General features: G+C 36.2%; 1 protein-coding gene across 8 annotated transcripts in view; it reads right to left on the minus strand.

Moving 5' to 3' along the window:
• DYNC1I1 (dynein cytoplasmic 1 intermediate chain 1) overlaps positions 1–19,566 on the minus strand; it is a 343,604-nt gene that overhangs the window by 4,363 nt on the left and 319,675 nt on the right. For all 8 annotated transcript variants that reach the window (XM_060108140.1, XM_060108139.1, XM_060108137.1 and 5 more), the window contains one exon: positions 15,902–16,027. In XM_060108140.1, coding sequence (XP_059964123.1) covers positions 15,902–16,027 — 126 coding nt within the window. The remainder of the gene's footprint in view (positions 1–15,901; positions 16,028–19,566) is intronic.

Below are 19,566 nucleotides of genomic sequence, written 5' to 3' on the forward strand. Positions count from 1 at the left end.
AGTTGCTGCACCAATTTACATTCCCACCAACAGTGTAGGAACGTTCCCTTTTCTCTACACCCTCTCCCAGCATTTAGTATTTTTTGACTTTTTGATGATGGCCATTCAGACGACCAGTGTGAGATAATACCAAGTTGTGGTTTTGATTTGCATTTTTCTAATAGTTATGGATTTTGAACATCTTTTCATGTGCACGTTGGCCACCTCTATGTCTTCTTTGGAGAAATGTCTATTTAGGCCTTCTGCCCATTTCTTTGATTGGGTTGTTCGGTTTTTTTTTGATACTGAGTTGTATGAGCTGTTCATATGTTTTGGATTAACCCCCTGTCAGTAGCAGCATTTGTAAATATTTTCTCCCATTCCATAGGCTGTGTTTTCATTTTGTTGATGGTTTCCTTTGCTGTTATAGAAGTTTAGGTCTGATTAGGTCCCATTTGTTTATTTTTGCTTTTATTTCTTTTGCCTTGGGGGACTGATCTAAGAAAATATTGTTATGATTTATGTCAGAGAATGTTTTGCCTATGCTGTCTTCTAGGAGTTTCATGGGGTCATGGCTTATATTTAGTTCTTTAAACCATTTTGAGTTTATTTTTGTATATGGTATGAGGGATATTGTAATTTCATTGATTTACATGTTGTCCAGCTTTCCCAGCCCCACTTGTTGAAGAGACGGTCTATTCGCCATTGTATATTCTTGGCTCCTCTGTTACAGATTAATTGACCGTAGGTGTGTGAGTTTATTTCTAGGCTCTCTATTCTGTTCCACTGATCTATGCCTGTTTTTGTGCCAATACTACGCTGTTCTGATTACTATTGCTTTGTAGTACAGTCTGAAGTCTGGAAGGGTTATATCTCCTGTTTTGTTCTTTTCCCTCAGGATTGCTTTGGCAATTCTGGGTCTTTTGTGGTTCCATGTAAATTTTAGGATTTGTTCTAGTTCTGTGAAAAATGTCATGGGTATTTTGATAGGGATTGCATTAAAGCTGTAGAAGCTGTAGATTGCTTTGGATAGTATGGCCATTTAACAATATTAATTCTAATCCAAGAGCATGGATATCTTTCCATTTCTTTGAATCATCTTCAGTTTCCTTTATCAGTGTTTTATAGGTTTCAGCATATACGTTTCACCTCCTTGGTTAAGTTTATCCCTAGGTATTTATATTTATATTATATAAATGTATATATATATTATATATATATATATGTGTGTATACATATATATATATATATATATATAATATATATATACATATACACTTTTTTTTTTTGGCTGCACCCCACAGCTTGCGGGATCTTAGTTCCCTGACCAGGGACTGAACCCAGGCCCTCATCAGTGAAAGCACAGAGTCCTAACCACTGGACCACCAGGGGCTTCCTGGTAGGTAACTTATATTTTTGATGCTATTTTAAATGGGATTTTTACTTTCTCCTTCTGATATTTCATGCAACAGATTTCTGTGTATTAATCTAAGAATGAATTTTATCAAATTTAAAAGTTTCTGATAAAAATATACCCTACTGTGGAACTACTGCAATACATTTGACCTTTTCCATGGTGATGGAAATAATAGTACTATATTTGTCCTTAAAAATACAGATTCACCCTCACAAAATGTTTCACAGTATTCTAACATATCTTGTCTTTTTGATCTGTGAAAGTTTCATTTAGGTTGGGAAAATATTAGAAGTTTGTTGGGTTTTTTTTTAAATTGCTCTGCCAAGCATTTTCCTCTCTAGAATACCATAAACTTCACAGAAAAGTTAGCTTGCTTTGGTTCACACACACAAAATTCTTGATTAGAACAGGATGAGAACACAATTGCTTCTAGAAACTTAAATTTATCTACCTCATCCCATCACACTTTTTCATCTAGCGGACTATAAAAACAATCTAAGATCATCGTAATGTTAGAAGGTGAGGTGCACACTGCCCCATTTTTAGAGTTAAATATCACCATCAGGAAGCACTTTAAGTATAATCTTAGCTTGAATGTGTGAATGTGTATTCACAGGCTGCTTCCACACCCAAAGTAATAATTTTTGGCATCTGAATTACTTGTAGGTAAGACCAAACAGGTGTCCTAACAAACAAGACCACCACTCTCATTTTACAGCTTTGACTGTAAACAGCATCTGTTTGGACAGAACTGTGTCCTTCTTACCCTTGGCAGTTCCTGACTCTTCTCACCTGGTTCTCTCTGATTAGAAATGTCTAGAAAGGAAGTTCATGGGCTTAAGTGCATCTGAAACTTTCTCTAGGAGACTTTTAATCCAGTTTTACCTTAATCATTAAGTAGGATAAAAAACTCTGCTCATGTTTCTTTGGCTAAGAAAAAGACTGCTGTCATGCCCTTCTAACTAGCATATATATATCTATTCAATACTGATTTAGTCATCATGGACTTAGTACCAGCTATATGGCAGGCACTATGGTAGGACAAAAGATACAGGGATGAGTCATTTTGGCATATGATGACTATAAATATTAATTATCGTGTTTTCTTAGGTCAAAATGTGTGAATACTGGCATAGGGTTTTTTTTTTAAACTTTACTGATATTCAGGAAGTGAGTTAACCTAAAATTTACCTTCTTACAGTGATAACTGCAACATTTCCTGGTATGTGTTGTGTGTCAAGCGAGTAGCAGGGAAGCAAATGGCATGTTAATGACATGGCTTCAGCATCTCTTCAGGTTTCTGTCAAGGCATTAAGGCTAAATCTAGACCATCACAATGGATTTTTTCCCCCTGAAAATAAGTTTAGAATAATTTTCAAACAATTTACATTTCTGATAGGAAGAATATTTACAAGTGTCTAATGGTGATGAACAATTTCAATTAATTAAAAAACATTTGAGAAGCAGTGTGAAGGAAATAGCCCATAGTTATATCAAGGGACTACCATAAAAAAGGGCCCCAAAAAATTGACCAGTATTGTCCTGAATCAAAGTGGATCTGGAAACATTTTGGGCCTTCAGATTCATCCACCAATGTCCACATCCTAGGTCAGAGATGACTCAGATTCTTCTACTGCTTCATCCAGGGTTCACCACTCGCCAGTTTGCCACCCCCCCTTCGCAACTGGATGACTGTTTTCTAACATTTTGCTAAATGTATAAAGCATTTTTGTGCCAAAAGCACTCAGGGAGCTGATTCCCGAGATAACAAAATCTTAGCTCTAAGAGTAAGTGCCTCTTATAGCTATGATATGACCATACATTTACAGCCGAGGGGGAACTAAAGCCAAAGGTAGTTTCTGAAGCAGTAATTTGGCCCTAAGGAGGAGGTAAAATGAACCTTAGATTTGGACAGGAAACTTAAGTCCTGCTTTCATCTTGGTTACTGGCCATGGTCAGGCACTTAACCTCTCATTGCCTCAATTGTAAAATGGGGATGATGGTGTCTGACCCATTTATCAAAAGAGATGTGGAGAGGATGAGAAAGGTAATCTAAGTGAAGAAAGTACTATGAGTTCAACACAGAATAGTCATGCATTCTTGTTCTTTGAACAGTTGCTCAGCTGAACATGTTCCTAAAAATGACATATGTGAGTGGCATACGTATCAATTCAATATCATTTTTGTGGTTTTGCTTTAAGAATTAATTCTAATTTTGCTATGTGAGGACATTAAGAAGCAGACCTCTCTCTGACAGACAGGAAACAAAAGGACAGGGAGCTGAATGATTTGCTCAAGACCATGTAACTTATCGCATGTCAGTGTGGGCAATCAGGAGCCTCACCCCTTTAGGAAATGCCAGCATACCATGGCAGAATGGCAGGCAGGTAATGTGTTTTGAGTCACCTGCTAAAAATTCTAAATATTTTTTATCTTCTAAGATTCCTGGAAGATGTAAAGGTCAGAAATAAAAAGCAAAAGTTGTGGAAAAATTCATGAAAATTGATCATTTTCATCCTCCCCCTTCATCCCCCTAGTTCTGAGGCTGTGTCATGGGTCTGCCCCCCGCCTGAATGGAATGGAGGGTGCCCCTAGAGCCTGCCCTACCCCATCCCCAAATAACGAATTAGGCTAACCACTGGGTGTCCTGCCTGGGCTTCTTGTGTACCTAAAGGGAGGCACAGATTGCACGATAACTAGACGTTGAGAATGGAGCCAGGGTTGACGTTTTTCCACCTCAGACAGCACCCAGATGATATGGTTTCTTTCACAGCTCTGCCAATAATTTCCTGGGTGTCCTTAGGAAATGTATGTTTTAATATCTTCACTTCATTTGTGAGAAAAAGGAATTTTTCCACTAACTCCTAGGACCATTGTGAATATTAAACAAGATCTCCCCCCAAATATAAAAAGCTTAAGCTCAGTGTTTGGCACATTATAAACCCCAGATAGATGATGATGTTGTTCGCCCTATATTTTTCCTTCTTAATGTTAATTCCCTCTCCTCCAATTTTTTTCCTTTTTTTCGCTTCCTTCCCTATTTTCTTTCTTCCATTTTCTTCTTTTCACCTACATAGAGCACTGCATTTTTTTAGAAGTACACCTTAGATTTGATATTTGCTTTCTTAAAAACCCATACAAATCATTTCCTAGATAGCTATTATTAAATGTATGACTGAGTTTCACGAACTGGGTGTGGGGAAAGGGTTCTTTCAGATCACAAGCAAAATCCTGTCAGAGGACGTTTTGTTAATTTAGAAATCAAATTTCAAGTATAATTATTCCTTGTAAGTATACACATACACATGCATCATCTTTTTCATTTTTCAAATATGACCAATACAGCTTTGTCAAGCTATTTTTTTTTAATTTTTTTTAAATTTATTTATTTACTTATTTTTGGCTGCGTTGGGTCTTCATTGCTGTGCACGGGCTTTCTCTAGTTGCAGCCAGCAGGGGCTACACTGCGTTGTGGTGCACTGGCTTCTCTTGTTGTGGAGCATGGGCTGTAGGTGCATGGGGTTCAGCAATTGTGGCACGTGGGCTCAGTAGTTGTGGTGCACAGGCTTAGTTGCTCCGCAGCATGTGGGATCTTCCCGGACCAGGGCTTGGACCCGTGTCCCCTGCATTGGCAGGCGGATTCTTAACCACTGCACCACCAGGGAAGCCCAAGCTATTTCCTTTTTATGGCACTTTCTATGGTGGGAAGTCTACATTTTTAGCTCAAGTTGTAAGGCCTTGTAACCACTGAACATGCTGTTATAAAAATCAAATGGCTTTTTATAACCAGGGTTAAGCACACAAATATCATTCATGGGTCCCTTTTTATAAGCACATGGCTAACCATTCTAAACAGTCCTCAGTCAAGCCTCCCTCATTTGTTAGTAATTTTAAAGGGTTTATAATACCTAGCAGCTGATTTTAAATAGCTGCATTATCTGCAGTAACTCCTACCAGCCCAATGCTGTATTTTTTATGTTAAAAGTATCTGTCTCAGGCATTGCCTAGTATAAAAGCAGGTTACTTTTTTTAAAATATCTTGGATAATTAAGACAGAAAGGCATTCTGTAATTTCAGTGTGCCATGCTTAACGTATCTGAGAAACCAAACAAATTAAAATGAGTAGGACTCCAGGTTTCAGGATGAATATTCCAGGATGTGTGGTTCAACAGCATCTCTGTAATCTTTCAATTAAATGGAGTCATTAAAAAAAAAAGTCTGAGACAATTACGTTAACCATAGATTCCAAAGAGATACACAATTCAGCTCCTGTATTAACCTAAAAACGAAAGTTTTGTTTAAAACGATATCTTACGAATTACCTTTTCGCTTTAATGCACACTGATTTTGCTGTCCTTGTTGCTAATGCACTGAAAGAAACCGTGGACGTGAACATGGGTTTCCACAGAACAACTGCTAAACCCTTCTAAGCTCTAAAAGCTTTTTAAAAAGTACAACTGTTAATGGCACCCCAGTTCAGGAGATTGCGAACTTACTGGTGTACAAACACACATTTGAGTTCAGAGAAAGCCTATGTTTTTTAGGACACTTCCCTTTGCCACACACACACAGAGGGAAGCAAAGCGGGAGGTCATAAGCAATGAAACAGCCACCAGAACAGAACGAGACCAAGCTCCACTGTATTTAACTCTTGGGAGAGTCTAGCATCACTGGTAACAATGGATGAAACCACGAACCAAAATTCCAAGCCAGAATGCAGTATACAGAGCGTGTAAGTATACTACAGTGCTCCACCACGAAAAGATATACTGCGTGGTAACTCAGTATTTAGAGCAGTTTTAGAGACGTCCAGAAAGTAGAGTTACATTAGTCTCCATTCTGTAGCATCTGCTGTTACCAGTCAGTAGGTCAAAATTTCTGTGAAATTTAGCATCATGCTAACCTGTGGTAGTCTGATGATATCTGATTATTTTTTGGTTAAGAAAGAATTTCTTTTTTCTGAAAATCCCATCTAAGGGAACCCTCTATCCACCCATGAAGCTTGAGATCTTTCTGCTTAAGTTCTCTTCCTAGTATCTTTAATGAGTGGTTGACTTTTATAGCATGTTTGTTAGAACAATACTTTTCAAAAATCCATTACCACCCAATTAAGAAAAAGATAAAGTTAGGACATAAAAGTCAAAAGTAAACAGTAACAAATACGAGTCTATATCAATTTCAATAAGCCAGCAAACACTGAAGGAAATAATTTTAAACATTCTTCAAAAGTGAACATTTAGAGCTATTCTTCATGTTAAAATTTAGCATCATGGGAAGCATGACAAAATTCTGAAGTTTTTACCTGAGGGGGGAAAAACCCACACAGCTGAAAAAGAGTTAATTCATTATGGCTTAAAGATGACCTTGTTCACATCTGTATTAAAATCTTGTCACTCTCTTTTCTTTAGAAATGTCTTCATTATTTTTCTATTATTTAGAACCATCTATTTCTCTGTCCAAAAGATGGAAAAAATTGCTAAAAACATTGGCTGATGGGCAACAATGGAAAATAAACTTTTTAAACTTCACTACCATTCTTTGTCCATAACACAAACGATCAAGAAACTGACAGGGAAATGAAAAAGCATATGCTACTCAAACTGATCTCTCATACCAGCTGACTAAACATATATATCCTTTCTCTTTTTGATATTAACTATAGGTTTTCTAGTAAATTTCTAGCAACCACTGCATCTAAGCAGTTTTGACAAAAAGAAGGCTTATTGCTAAACATCTTAAAAACATTTACCAAGGTAATAAAAGAAATGTCATTCCCTCCTACTGAATGTTTGGGCATAAAAGAGGTATTTTTATAATGTAGTTCATGATTTACCATATCTATAGTGTCCAAAAAAAGCCCAATGAAAAAGAAGCATTTTTCCAGTGGTTTGACGACTATTTGAATAAACTGTTCCTCTTTTGTTACCTCTAGTGACCAACTGCTCACTTTCAAAAGCAAAGGAGGGGAGAGTGACTGGGATAGAGACTGGAGAGGAAGGACAAGCACTCTTTTCTAAATATATTTTCTAGGTATGTTTTACCATGCAAATATAGTTAAACGATTATTTTTCCTGTCCATTCATCTATAGCCAATGTGGAGGCTGCCCTCTGAACGCTTCACACCATTAAGCTTTTCCTTAACCTTCAACTTTCACACGTGCAACATTCATTCACCGAATTATTTACTGAGTGCCTGTTATGTGCCAGGCACTGTGCTAGGCCAGGTTATCCTGTTCAAATAGACAACTGGCAAGTAAGTACCTATGTTTCTGTGGATGTGGCACTCTAAAGATCAGAAAAACTCTCCTGAGGAATGTGATTAGCCAAAGGAGGGCTGCCAAACTGGTTTTTTCCCCTAAGTCAAAGGGTGCCTAGTTTTTAGGATACTAGAAGATGTTCACTTTTTTCCTAAGGGTCCTTAATGCCAAGACAAATAAAAATAGAAGATCCTGTCTAGATGTTGAGAAAGTATTGGCTGGCCATGAGGACAAAGATCTTAGGGAATGGACCACTGATCAGTTTTATCTGCCAGCCTAAAAAGTAAGAGTGCAAACTTTCTTCTATAATGTTAAGCTTTGATATTCCCTAAATGATTGATAAATAATTCATGTTTTAAAATGGAAAAGATGTTCTGATAACTGACATTCTCAAAAATTCATGCAGACCTTCCTTGAAAGTAGAATATAATGATTCATTCACTTCCTCCCTTTGCCAAGTCCAGCCTATATGGCATATAAATATTTATACATCAACATGTATAGGCAGATATTTGATTTCATATTCTATTTTAGATATACCAATAGTAACACACATACTCGCAGAAGAAACAAATAACTCTTCATATCTATACAGGCCAGTGTTCATCTAGACTCACATATGACTGAAGCAGCTTCATGCTCGGGCTGGTCTAAGCTGTGATTTGAGGCTACTATTCTAAGCAGTAATTTTTCAAGATAAAATTTAGCAGTTTTGAAATTCTAAAACTAAACACAATTTTGTTAGACATAAAAAAATTAACACTATAATTAATGACTGCTTCAAAATCCAAACTGCTATTGAAGATGACAGTTTGAAACCACAGAAGAATCATAAAGATGATTAATTATACAAACTGATACTTGTTTCAGAAGGTTTATATTCAAAGACCATTTATCACCAAAATGGGAATATATTAATTTCATTGAATATTGCAGATTACTCTGCACACATTAATTTGGTTTTTATAAAATTAGATATTAGTGTTTTCACTTAATCAACTACTCCATAATATATAAGTCATTAAGTATTATCGATTCAGAAAAAAAGTGGCTTGAAAATATATTTAAATCCATTTTTATACACTACTGCTACCTGAATAAGCACATTATTTATATAAGAATTAGTTTAATCATGGTCTTTTACACATGTAATTATCAAAATAAAAGCCACTGTGACTACAGTCACTATAAGATAAATAATTATAATATTAATTGGAATAGCACTTTTTCTTTTTACACTTTCCCTAGAAGAAATCAAGTTAATACTAAAATTATAATCATCTATTTTAATCAGATTATTTTATTTCAAATATAATTTATTATGACATGGAAATGAATATATGATTTCAAAGTAGCTTATTTTATATAATTATATTTATTAGCACCCCAAATCTGCCCATGCAAATATATGCCTTTGTGCTTTTGACTTAACTGCACAGGTTTGTGGCTATGATCATAAAAATTCAGGTTAAAAACTGAAAAGTCCAGTTGAAAAATCCCAAATGTTTTGCTTCTATATCATCAAATACCTAGATATTACTGGCAGAACTAAGTATCTGGATTTTCAGTTTTTATCTGGATTTTGGCATCACAGAATAGTTTATGCCAAAGTCTTTGCAATGGAGGGAAAAACCAAAAGAAGTGTTTAGTATCAGCAAAAGATAAAAATATTGTTTATCCACTGAAGAATAAGCTACTACTTAAAAGACCTTCAAGAGTCTAGCAACTTATGGCCACACTCATTTAATGAGAAACACAAGTGTTTTGGGTGATTATAACTGGACTCTGGTAAGCGGAGCCTGGCTCTGCCCTTCTCTTCTGGAGCCTGCCAGAGCTTAGCTATGCTATCAGGCTCGTCATCAGCAGGGGATAATGGCTTTCATAGAGCACAATAATTAAATCGACTGATTTCGAGTGCAGTTCTTTTTCATTAAGGAACTCTTATTTGAATCAACCCCCAAATTTCAGTTCAACTTCTTATTTTGTGTTCTGCGTTCCCCCCTTCCCCACGGAGGGGGATTATTTAGAGCACAAATTCCTGTGGAAAACTGATGTAGGCACTGTCCTACTGGAAAACATGAAATCGTTCCACAAAACAATTATTAAAAACCATACATGTATTGTTATTTATTTTGTGTTGCTCAAACACTTTCTGACTCCCAGTACTTCCAGTTTATCAGGTGCTCCTATGTAGAACTGCTATTTAAGCTGCAAGGAAAATGGCTCATGGAATCTCTTTCCTTTTATTCTTATTCTAGCTGGCTATGAGAATGGTTTGAGGCACATTTTAATAGTCCCCTTAACATTATACCTTGACCATCATTCTAAAGTATATTGCATAGGTCATTTTTCCTATTGGGAATCCAAGCAAACTTTTCAGTCTAATTTTTAATTTCAGCTTTAAAATATATTCAAATGAACATTTAGCAACTATGATCTGATGCGGCCAAAAATAAATAAATAAATAATGAATAAATCTTTTTTTAAAATGAACATTTAAATTCATGCTTACGGTTTTAGCAGTTGCATTTGATCTCTCATATTCTGCTGCCTTTTTCCTTTCTAAAAAAATTTCAAGGCCTTTTTAACACATTGACAAATGTCAAATTCATTGTATTTATTAAAATTTGTAATAAAATGACTGCCATTCTTTTGGCCCCAAAGAGTCATGTCAAACAAGCTATATGAAATGTTGCCAAAGCTCAGGGTCAAACTTTAAAGATTAATACACATTTCCTTAGGTAATTAGTGAATGGGATACCGAGCAAATAAAGCTGGGACGATAAGATTTATTCACCTCCCAAATTACAGTTTTTAAGTTGCCATTTTATTTTTCAGATTCTACTTTAAGCTGAAATGATTTGGGAATTTTATCATTTGACTACTGTAAAAACATAATCAGGGATTTGAAACTTATGAGGATTTATCACAACTGAAAACAATCTTCTCTAGAAGAGGTTAATGGAAAAAGAAATAATAGGAGGTGGAAGATAAACTGCTTCTTTCACAACTGGTGCTGCAAACAGCATTCTAACTAATTCAGATAAGCAGCAAACATAGTGGTTAGGGGATATTTATGACAGCTGCATCTGTGTGACAGCAATGAAGCATTAACAATGGCAACGGGCTTTCTATAAAACACATCTGCAAGAAAGACAGGTAGCTAGGCTGACTATCAATCATCAGGACACGTGAATAATCCTATACTCACTGGCCCATGTGCTGTTAAAATCAGCTCCGTATGTATATATAGAGAAAAGCTTGCTATTCGGTAAAGAGCCACAGCAGTGAGTAATTTTTATTTTTAATTCTTAAGAATATGTGTGTTCACACATCATTTTAAAAAATCCAACAATGATTAACAGGTCTCTGTGAGTGTATTCTGAAGAAGAATACACTCAACATTTTCAGGTTATATTTGTAGTTAATTTATGACTTGTTATCTTACCCATCTTTCAATTAATTTAATGGGATCATACAGCTCCAAAACAAACAGATTGCATCCCACAGTTTGGGGAGCAAAATCCTGGAAACTTATTCAAGAGCTAGGCTCATTTTCAAATTTAGATCTTAGAAAATTTAAATGGTGCATGCAACCACTGTCTATTTAAGTAACCTTTAAGATGCATGAATAGAATTAAAATTATAGCCAAATAATAAAAGGGGTCTTCTCTGTCTTTCACTGAATTCACGTAACTTCCATTTATGCTAATGGAAGTTAAGCACCTGCTCTGAAAAGAAAATAGACCCCTATCTGTGAAAATAAACGTGTACAGTATATTTTCCAGATACAATGCTCAAATCAACCAAAAACGTATGCTATATAAACAAAGCATCATGTGGCCAACCTGAAAACACTTCTGTTTTATATTTTACCTCCTTAGTCGTAGACCTTGAGATATTACTCATGCCTTTGCTATTTAAATGTACCAGAAAGAAAAAAAAAAGATGGACAAACTCAATCTGGTGATTTCAGTGAGCTCATACACAATCCTCTGTTTACCCCTTCAGAAGTTCATAATAAATTGTATCAGTAAATCTGGATTCGAGCCACTGCTCTCTGCCATCATCTTAAAAGTCATGGAGGACAACTGTACATAAGAGAGGAGGGCATGATCGTGGGCGCACTGTGCTGGGACAGGAGATGAGGCAGACGATTGTTAACGACTGTGACACCAGAGTCCCATTCTGCAGCGCCCTTCTGGCTGAGTGTGAGGTCTCACAGGAAGGCACGTCTACCTGGACTTGAATGGAGCCCTCTCCATTGGCAGTCACAGAAGTCACAGAACCTCCAGCAGGAGGTTCTTGACACTGAGGTGGACAGAGAAAGGCTGCCCCTCTCAACTCCACCTAAAGTAGGCATCATAGAGATCCTTCCCAAAACCCTATTATACTTTCAGTTAAAATTATGATGTGATCAAAAGAGGGTTGTGGGGAGGTGAATTAGAATATCCACCAAATATCCAAATATCATGATATTTAGAATATAATGTCATTGCTATTCTCGTCCAACATTTTTAAATAGTCTTAAGGAATAGGTAATAATATCATATGGCATGTACTACATTTAACCATATCTCTATAAAGATTTCTCCTTCTTCCTAAAGGTCTAGGTCAAGGCCAAATTTTTAATTTCTGATCTGCATTGTGAGTGGTATTGAAAGCAATACTCTTGTGGACAGGAGGGAATACAGAATTTGAGGGGCCCAGTGCAAAATGGAAACATGGAGCACCTTGTTGAAAAATGTCTTAACAACTGGAAGACAATGACAACAGAGCATTAAACCAAGCTCAGGGCTCCTCTACACGGGGCCCTGCAAGACGGCACAGGTGGGACAACCATGAAGCCAGCCTCGCTCTGAAACAGGACCTTACGAAGATAGCCTGCGCCCCCTCCTCACTTCTCGTCAGCCTAACAGAGGTCTCGGTCAATTAAACCATGGGAGAATGAATGTGAGATGTCCTCTGGTAGACAGACACCAGTTCTATGTACTGAGGTCCCAAGGAAAATGGAGCAACAAAGTGTCCTCTAAAAACTACCATTTACTTCCTGATACAGATTGTATTGTAAGGCTTATCTGAAAGTGTTCTATCTTCTTCCTAGAGGGTTCCACAAAGCAAGGTTTTCTATCCAAAGGCCAGCGTGACCCTGGTGACAGGCTCTGTTTCAATGGGGACTGGAGGACCAATTTTGGATACAGATAATGGTAGCACTGTCTCCTGGCAATCTGATCCTCAGTGACATATTTTTTCTCTTTCTCTGTATTTTTTCCTTTTAAAATCACTTCCTGCTTAAACCCTTTCCCTCTCGTCAGTCGTGCACCAGCGTCGGATTTGACCTCAAATTCTAAATGGGCCCGGTTGCCGTGAAGGCGCTCTGCCTGCCTTTCTGCAGTGTAGGTGATTAGGAAGGCTGGGGAAGCACTGTTTAGGGGGTGCCCTTCTCTTCTAAGGACAGCTGTGCTCTGTCAGGTCTAGGTTGAGTGAACGAGACAATAGTAATCACAGTAATGGCAGCATTTGCCTATGAGCTACCGTCTCTCCAAAGTGGGCTTCAGCTAAACTCAGCTGGAGGAGTTGTCTTTCCTTTTAGGACGTGGAACCTCTACAGAGTTGGTCTTCAGAGACTTAGAACAGGCTATAGAGGCCAGCAAAGAGAAACAGAAAAGGACCCCTTTATTTCTCCCCCAAAATGCATATAAATATTTTTTAAGGTATTTACAAATTTAAGAGAAAAACTATACTTACAACAAAATTATCTTGTAAAATCTGAGTTCTTCTGAGCTATAGGTTACTTTTTAGGATCAAACAATACAGAAAGAACTGTTCAAACGTATAAGCTTATCCTGATTTTCAGTCGTTCAGAAAAGGGCTAGAAGATTATAATATTACCTACTCTCAATAAAAGGGTATATCCCCCCCTTTTTTTTCCTGGTAGTGAATTTGTAGGGATAAACAACCCTACAAATTATTTGGCCTATTATATGTCACAGAGATTTTTTTCTATAGCCTGTCTAGACACCAGACAATAGGTGAGACTGTCCTAGAGTTGCAGACATTTCCATAGCCTGTAATGTCCCTTAGAAAAGTAAGGGCAATAATACAAAAATGAAAACCAGCCTGATCTGCTGGTACGATAGGAGAAATATGAGTATGACAACACTTTACAACTTAGAAATGATGACAACAACCTAGGAGGAAGTTTTAGCAGCCATACATCAGCCAAAGCAACTTTTACAAAATCATACATACTCCCCAAATATGAGTCATATTCAAGTAATGTTGTCCAATGGCTATAAAATCACTTTATTGCAGAAAATTCTGTACATATGTTATGTTATATTTTCTTATTGCCTAGAGGTGGTGTGTGTGAATGTATATTACATATATATGAATATATGACCACAAGTTATTTGTGGTCAACATACAGATTTTTCAAAATGCCTTACTTTAAATAAACCAGATTGTTAGACTATTCTGCTTTTCAGCCCTCTTGGATAAAACAATTAATGTTGCATATAGTCTTAAGAGAATTAAGGGACGTTATGTATAAGCAAGGGAAGTGGAGAAAATAGTTTTTAAATTTCATCTATTTTCTACCATTTCGTCTCTGAGCATGTCTCCATACCTATTTTCTCTCCTACAATTGTACTTGTTCTAAACAAAGGAAAGGAAGAGAGAAACCTTTTGTTTCTTTATATTTTCCTTCTTTGCTACCTTTAAAATTTTTTAATAAATGAACCAATGTAGAATAAGTGTTTTTGTTGCTTGGTTTTATGATGATGAAGACCATGAAAAAGATGCCCTGATTTTAAATATTCATTGAAGAAAATATTGCTTTAAAAATACTGGCAATATTTTTAATTCAGAGGGTATTCTCTTTCTCTAAGACTCCAAACTACGTCAATAGTCACTGGACCATTTGCATCTTCACCACTGGGGATGAATATTAACAGAGTCTTTGTCACTGTTAGAATGACTCAGCTTATGACATCAGGAGTAGTTGAGGGGCAGTGGGGGGACGGTCGGGGGGGGGGGGTCTAATGAAATAGACGGCATGCAGTGAAAATGAGAGATTCTTCTAGCTGTTCTCCTTAGAGTTGTACATCCCCAAACAGAAAACTCCCATCTCTGAAGTCATTTAGTTTCTGTCTCTGGCCGAATTAAAACACATACATACACACACACACAAACACCATCCAGCTTGTTTCAACACAACCAGCTCTACCATATAGCATCATCAAAGTTCCATTGTAGAGCAAACCATCTAGGATTGCCAAAATTATAGAAAGCTCATTGATGAAACCATAAAGAACCCTTCTCAGTGTGATCAGCTATGCCCATCCACCAGGCACTCAAAGAGCACTCCCTAGGTCTAGGACATTATATATACAAATGCAGTATATTTTCTACCGGAATGCAAATGTTAGATTCACATTACACGAAAACAGTTTACACAACACTCTTATTATGTTTTGCTTGAAAGTTCAGTATTTTCTTTGTCTTTAAGAAATAACTCTTTAACCTCATCAGAAATGAAGGTTTTTGTCAATACTTTCTCATAGAGTAAAAACAAACAGATATGCTTCTGTAAAATCGACTGATAATATAACATTAAGTACAGTATGAATATTCAAGGAGATTTATATTTTAAAAATGTAGTTTTTTCTTTTGATATGTACCATGATATTCAGAATGACTTTACATGTCATGTAACAGGATAAACCAGAGAAGTATACGCTACATATAATACCTTTGAATATCATGAAAACGATATGAAGTTCTGATTCGCCTCAGCTTTTTTAATTGGCTACTTTTAATTAAAGAGTAATAGTATATACCTTTTCATTGAACACACCAACCAAAGCTTGACTTTTCAAAGTACGAATTCCAAATTCAATGTTCACATGATGAATTTGGCAAACTTTTCATTTTCATGAAACTGGGGGGAAGTGCCATGCTTCATCACAGGATAGCTGGGAATTCTACAGCACTCTGAAAGAAGCCCAATCACTAACTAACGCATGGTCCTGTGCATGGAGACGAAGACTAAATTAGGCCCTGAGGAAGTCTCACTAAACTCCCACTGAAGTCAATGGAAATTTGCAAACGCACTCGAGAGGGCTCTCAGGGCCCACAAGGTGCTGTCAATAATTTCACAAGGTCTTCAAACCAAATACACAAGCAAAAACAAAAAAAACTGAACAACAAAAACAAAATCAAAACACCCAAACCAAATAACATGTACCTCTCCGACGTCATAGATCCAAATACGGCCTTCTGAGTCCCCAACGGCAACTTCTTTGCCACCTTGAGCCCAACGAACACGGTTTAGGGCGGATGCCCCCTCAATGGCCACACTTGCTGTTGGAACCTGCCAAAGGGGTTAGGACAAAGAATCTCTGAATATGAATTTAAATATACGAACTCACAACGATACGTTTAACTGGATGAGTCACCACTGCCTGCATGTGCATTAAGTACTATATATCCCTTGTGCAGGGGTGAAAAGGATTCATTGTTCTTAAATCATATGCTCCACTGAATTAAAGAGAGAAGAGACACTTTAACAAAAAAAGGAAAAGAGGGAGAGTCTTTTTCCACAGTCAATGGGCAGTGAGTGACATAAATATTTCTTCAGATTATGCAGGGTGCACAAACAACATACAAACACAGCAGCTAAATGTGATACTTCTTGATCAGGTCATGATTTATGGATCAATGGAGGGGGAGATTTCAGGATTTACCAAGATTAAGGATACTATAAAAGGGGGAATGGGGTATATGGTGGAATAAAAGTCACATTAAGGGTCTTCAGGGGAAAAAAATGTATTGATCCCTCAAAACCTCATCAGGGAGGGGATGCTCAGAAGAAGAAAAAGCAAGCAGGTGAAAAACTTCAAAACTGCAAGTTCTCCTTTCTTTTTTCTTTTCTCCCCACCCCCCTTTATTCTTCCTCCTAGCAATACCAAGGTGTAGGAAGTTCTCCATAACTCTGAAAATGTCCTGAGGGTGATATCCTGGATAGAATGTAGCACTTACTTGTAGAAAAGGCCTTACATCTCCTTTAATAAACACCTGAAATCTGACAATGTTGATAATTACAATATTAATCATTATTAAAGTGAACCAGAGGTGCTGAAATGGAACTTGCAGTATTTGTTACAAGAACCTTAATATTTGGAAAAAGAATTTTAGTGGGTCTACCCGTTTTCATCATCATTGTGAAACATTGTGTAAACACTCATCTTGAAGGTTGAAAGTTTATAACTGATAGATCAGATCTCCAAGCCTTCTACAAGAAAGTTGAATAGGAAATGACAACAGCCCATTAAAAATGAAAAAAAGTAAATGTTAAAACAAAAAAGGAAAAAAATACATAGTGAAAAGAGGGCCACCAACATCATCTTATGCCACTGTTTTAAGACCTGTGTCTAATAAACATGTCCTATTAGGATGGAAACACCACATGTACTGTGCCTTAGCTCCCCTGGCATTCCACTATTCAAGGAATTGAAACCATCTGTTTATAAGACATTACTGACCCAATACCTATCTTTAAAATAGCAATAAAAACTCCATCATATGTAAGAATCTATGTTTAAACTTAATCTTGAAATCAATAAAAATTCTTTTACCTGCTTAAACCACTGTATGTCAATTGACAGCAAAAATGTAAACATCCCCAGCTCATCTATTTATTTTTTTTAATACACAATTTCTATAATAAAGGGACCTGCTGTGCAGTGCTGGAGACTGAATTTTTAACCAAACTTTTTAAAGGCCAAAACAATATGAATTTAGTTTGGGCCATAATTCTGTCAATGCACTTTATTATTAGTGTGCTACTCAGCAAAGAAATCTGCGATTCAGCTATAGAATTTCAGAGTTAACTTTTAACTCCATAATTTAGAGAGATCATACAGGATCCTACTTTCTCTAACGCTAGTTAATATCAGATTTTATCTGTGAACAATCTCAAAAATTGAATAAAAAGTACTTAATCTTAATATAAATATAATAAATAATTACTCAAAAGAAAGTGATTTTTTTGATACATTTTAAATTATGCCTAAAACATTTTACAGAATTTTATTTATTTGGAATTAAGTAAAGTAGCAAACTGGAACAATTAATAATTTAACCATTTAAAAATATCTTCTTTTCATAGATATTATAAGTGGTTTAAAAAAAGGCTATCACAGCCTATAACATGTGCTAAAAGAATTATCAAATGCATGAAGAAAATGACAAAAATATATTTTATTAGTTTGACCAGTAATGAGCTTTCAGAAGTTGATGAATCTGTAATGAAAATAATCCATATATTGTCTCTGGCTTTCTTACTCTTATATCTCAGTTTCATATATATTTTCATATTTTTTTAAAGACTCAATCATTTTAATTGCAAAGACAGGATGTACATACATAATTTACTACATTGTGTAGAGGTCAGTGACACTGAAGTAGGTGAATATGAACTATCCTTGCATAGGAGCAGTCGGAATAACTTGGTTTAAAAGCACAGTATTTTGAACAAGGACAAAGAAACACTGAGACTTCAGGTTCTTTTTTTTTTTTTTAACCTAATTCCTAATCGGACAAATATTTGAAAAATCTTATTCAACTTGATAGAAGGCAAAAATGAGGGTTTTAAAAAGTGTTCAGTTCATTACTGGATTTGAATCAGACTCAACGTATCTACTATTATTGTGAAAGCAGAACTATGATCACCGCAAAACTAAACGATCTGCATGCCAAGTAACAATTTTTAAAAATGGTTAGCAATAAAACACTTATGTGGTTGTCTCTTGATACCTAGAGCGAGGGAAGGGAAAACACGTTTGGCAATGCTGAGATATTAATTTTGTTTTACCTAAAAAGCCGATTAAAACACAAAACTAAAGGAGAAGAGTTACAGAGGAATTACTATGGACTTGGTAGAACACTCCATTACATCATAGTTGAGTATCACCTGAACTCACTTCTACTAAATCTGATTTCTGACTGGGTCTCCTAAATCAATCTGGAAAATGTGTTTTTGGTTGTTTAGAGTGAATTGAGTTTATTCTAGCAGATAGAAACAATATGATTTTAATCAACGGTGATGAAAGACTTTGGGAAACCATTACATCGTAGAGTAATAACACCTTTCTATAAAAGCAATAATGTTATAAACATTTCAACATCTGAAATGATGGGCACTGCACGTATTCATGCCCTTTATTTCCAAAGATGCTTCATTACATAACTCTTGTCCTTGTCATACACTTCTGGTAGCCAAAAGGGAAAAATAGACGTAAATAGAAAGTTTTTTAAAAAGACAACTACTTGGCAGTGGTTTTAGGTGTATATAATCTTGCAAGATACAATGACTCAATAATAACACCTGAAGGATATTTCCCTGCCCCCTCCCAGAAAAAATACTAGGGGAGCCCGTTCCTCCTCATATCCTCCAGCTGTAGGCTTCCTAATTAAAAAGGCTGAGCTGTTTCCTGCTCAGAACACTTCAAAAGACCTCTCTCTCGTTCTCCACTTGACATGTAGTTTTCAGCACTTGTTCTTCTTACCTGTCCATTCTTATTGATGGAGAGCTGCCCTGAATCACAGACCAGGAGATGACGACGAGACCATTTTATTGTATTAAACTGAAGGACATTTAATATTCACGTTTTTTTAAAAAACCCAACCAAAAACTCTGCTACCTGAATTAGCACCTCAATAATTTTGAGAAAGTGTAAAAAGGGAAAAATATATGTGGCATAATTTTTAAAACAATATATATAGCAAAATTTTTAAAAAGACTATTTCCTTATTGTTAATTGCTTTTTGAAAATTTTTTTCACTTGTGAAGGACTCTAAATGTGACATGTTAAAATCTCATTAAAAAATACTGAGTTTAACATACATGTT

This window comes from Mesoplodon densirostris, chromosome 9, assembly GCF_025265405.1.
Source record: "Mesoplodon densirostris isolate mMesDen1 chromosome 9, mMesDen1 primary haplotype, whole genome shotgun sequence".
Classification (NCBI taxonomy): domain Eukaryota; kingdom Metazoa; phylum Chordata; class Mammalia; order Artiodactyla; family Ziphiidae; genus Mesoplodon; species Mesoplodon densirostris.